At 36.6% G+C, this 1,171-nt stretch overlaps 1 protein-coding gene across 1 annotated transcript; it reads right to left on the reverse strand.

The window, feature by feature from the left end:
• Positions 1-5: 5 nt before the first annotated feature.
• On the reverse strand, positions 6-825 carry LOC117104837 (protein transport protein Sec24C-like; the record flags this gene model as incomplete). The annotated part of the gene is made up of 2 exons (XM_033245674.1): positions 6-236; positions 646-825. Coding segments are annotated over 2 exons (411 nt in total), but the record flags the coding sequence as incomplete, so codon positions are not given.
• Positions 826-1,171: the final 346 nt, after the last annotated feature.

Here is a 1,171-nt window from a genome sequence, read left to right on the forward strand (position 1 = left end):
CGCACCTGGTTTGATACTTTATTATCAATTTGCAGAAGTTTTTGAGATTCTATATTAATCTGTGCAGCTGAGTTGACACCAAAAACATTCTGTACCCAGTCCTGAGGCACATGTAGCCCAATCCACATAAACATTGAGAGTCCGTTTTCTAACAAGTAGACTCCAGTGTCACTGAGACGGTCTGCCGAGCAGCGGATGGCAACTGGTAGGGTGTTGGAGTCTGGGTTTAATTCATGCTAATGATGCATAAAAAAAAGAGAACAGGAAATACTAGGTAATAAAAGAAAGCACTGAGGCTTCTAAACTGGAAAGTGTTAGGTGTTTTAAAAACAACACAAACAACTTTAAACCAGAAACCATTACCGTAACCATTACCAAATTACCATTACCGTCACCATTATCATCACCATTACCATTATCGTCACCATTAGTGTAAAATATTTTTATTAACAAAATCACTATCATGTTGTTTTTATTAAATTTTATGTTTTTATCGCTGTTATAGTTATCCTTATTATTTAACACTTTTATTATTCTAAAGAGGTTAACAAGATTAACATGATCAAAACATGATCAGGTGTCATTTTCAGATATTAGGAGGGACCTTGTTTTATAATTGTTGTTATTGATGTGGTGCATACTTACCAAGGGTACCAAGCGAGGATAAAAGTAGATGTGGCTGGACGGGACATCCATAGACATGACCGTCTGCATCAACCAACTGCGATCGTCAGTCATGATCTCCGAGCTACCTTGCAAAGCGTCGCTCTTTATAATACAGTTGCAATAAAGCGGCAAAAGTTTCATACATTCAGGTAAAATCAACTGCAGTAAATAGATAGTAAAAAAGTAAACCGGTATTATATATATTTATTTCAACAATGATAATCATATCAATCTATTACATATGCCCTAGGCTCCAGCCAAGGCAAATAAAGCACCAGACATGAAGTACCTGTAGCAGATATCCTTGAATACAAATTTCACAGGTTTCCTTTACAAAAAATATGTCCACTGCGTAATTGGCTTGTGTGCAGGGAATCATAACATCAACATTCCATTTTAATCAGTAGACATACCGTAAAACCTTGAATTGAAGCCCAGTAGACTTAATCTCGAGATGAAGCCCATCTCAAATTGAAGCCCCCGCTTTAGTTTGCAAAATTAGCCT

This window comes from Anneissia japonica, unplaced genomic scaffold, assembly GCF_011630105.1.
Source record: "Anneissia japonica isolate Jap-2015-1 unplaced genomic scaffold, ASM1163010v1 scaffold118187_len1164_cov109, whole genome shotgun sequence".
Classification (NCBI taxonomy): domain Eukaryota; kingdom Metazoa; phylum Echinodermata; class Crinoidea; order Comatulida; family Comatulidae; genus Anneissia; species Anneissia japonica.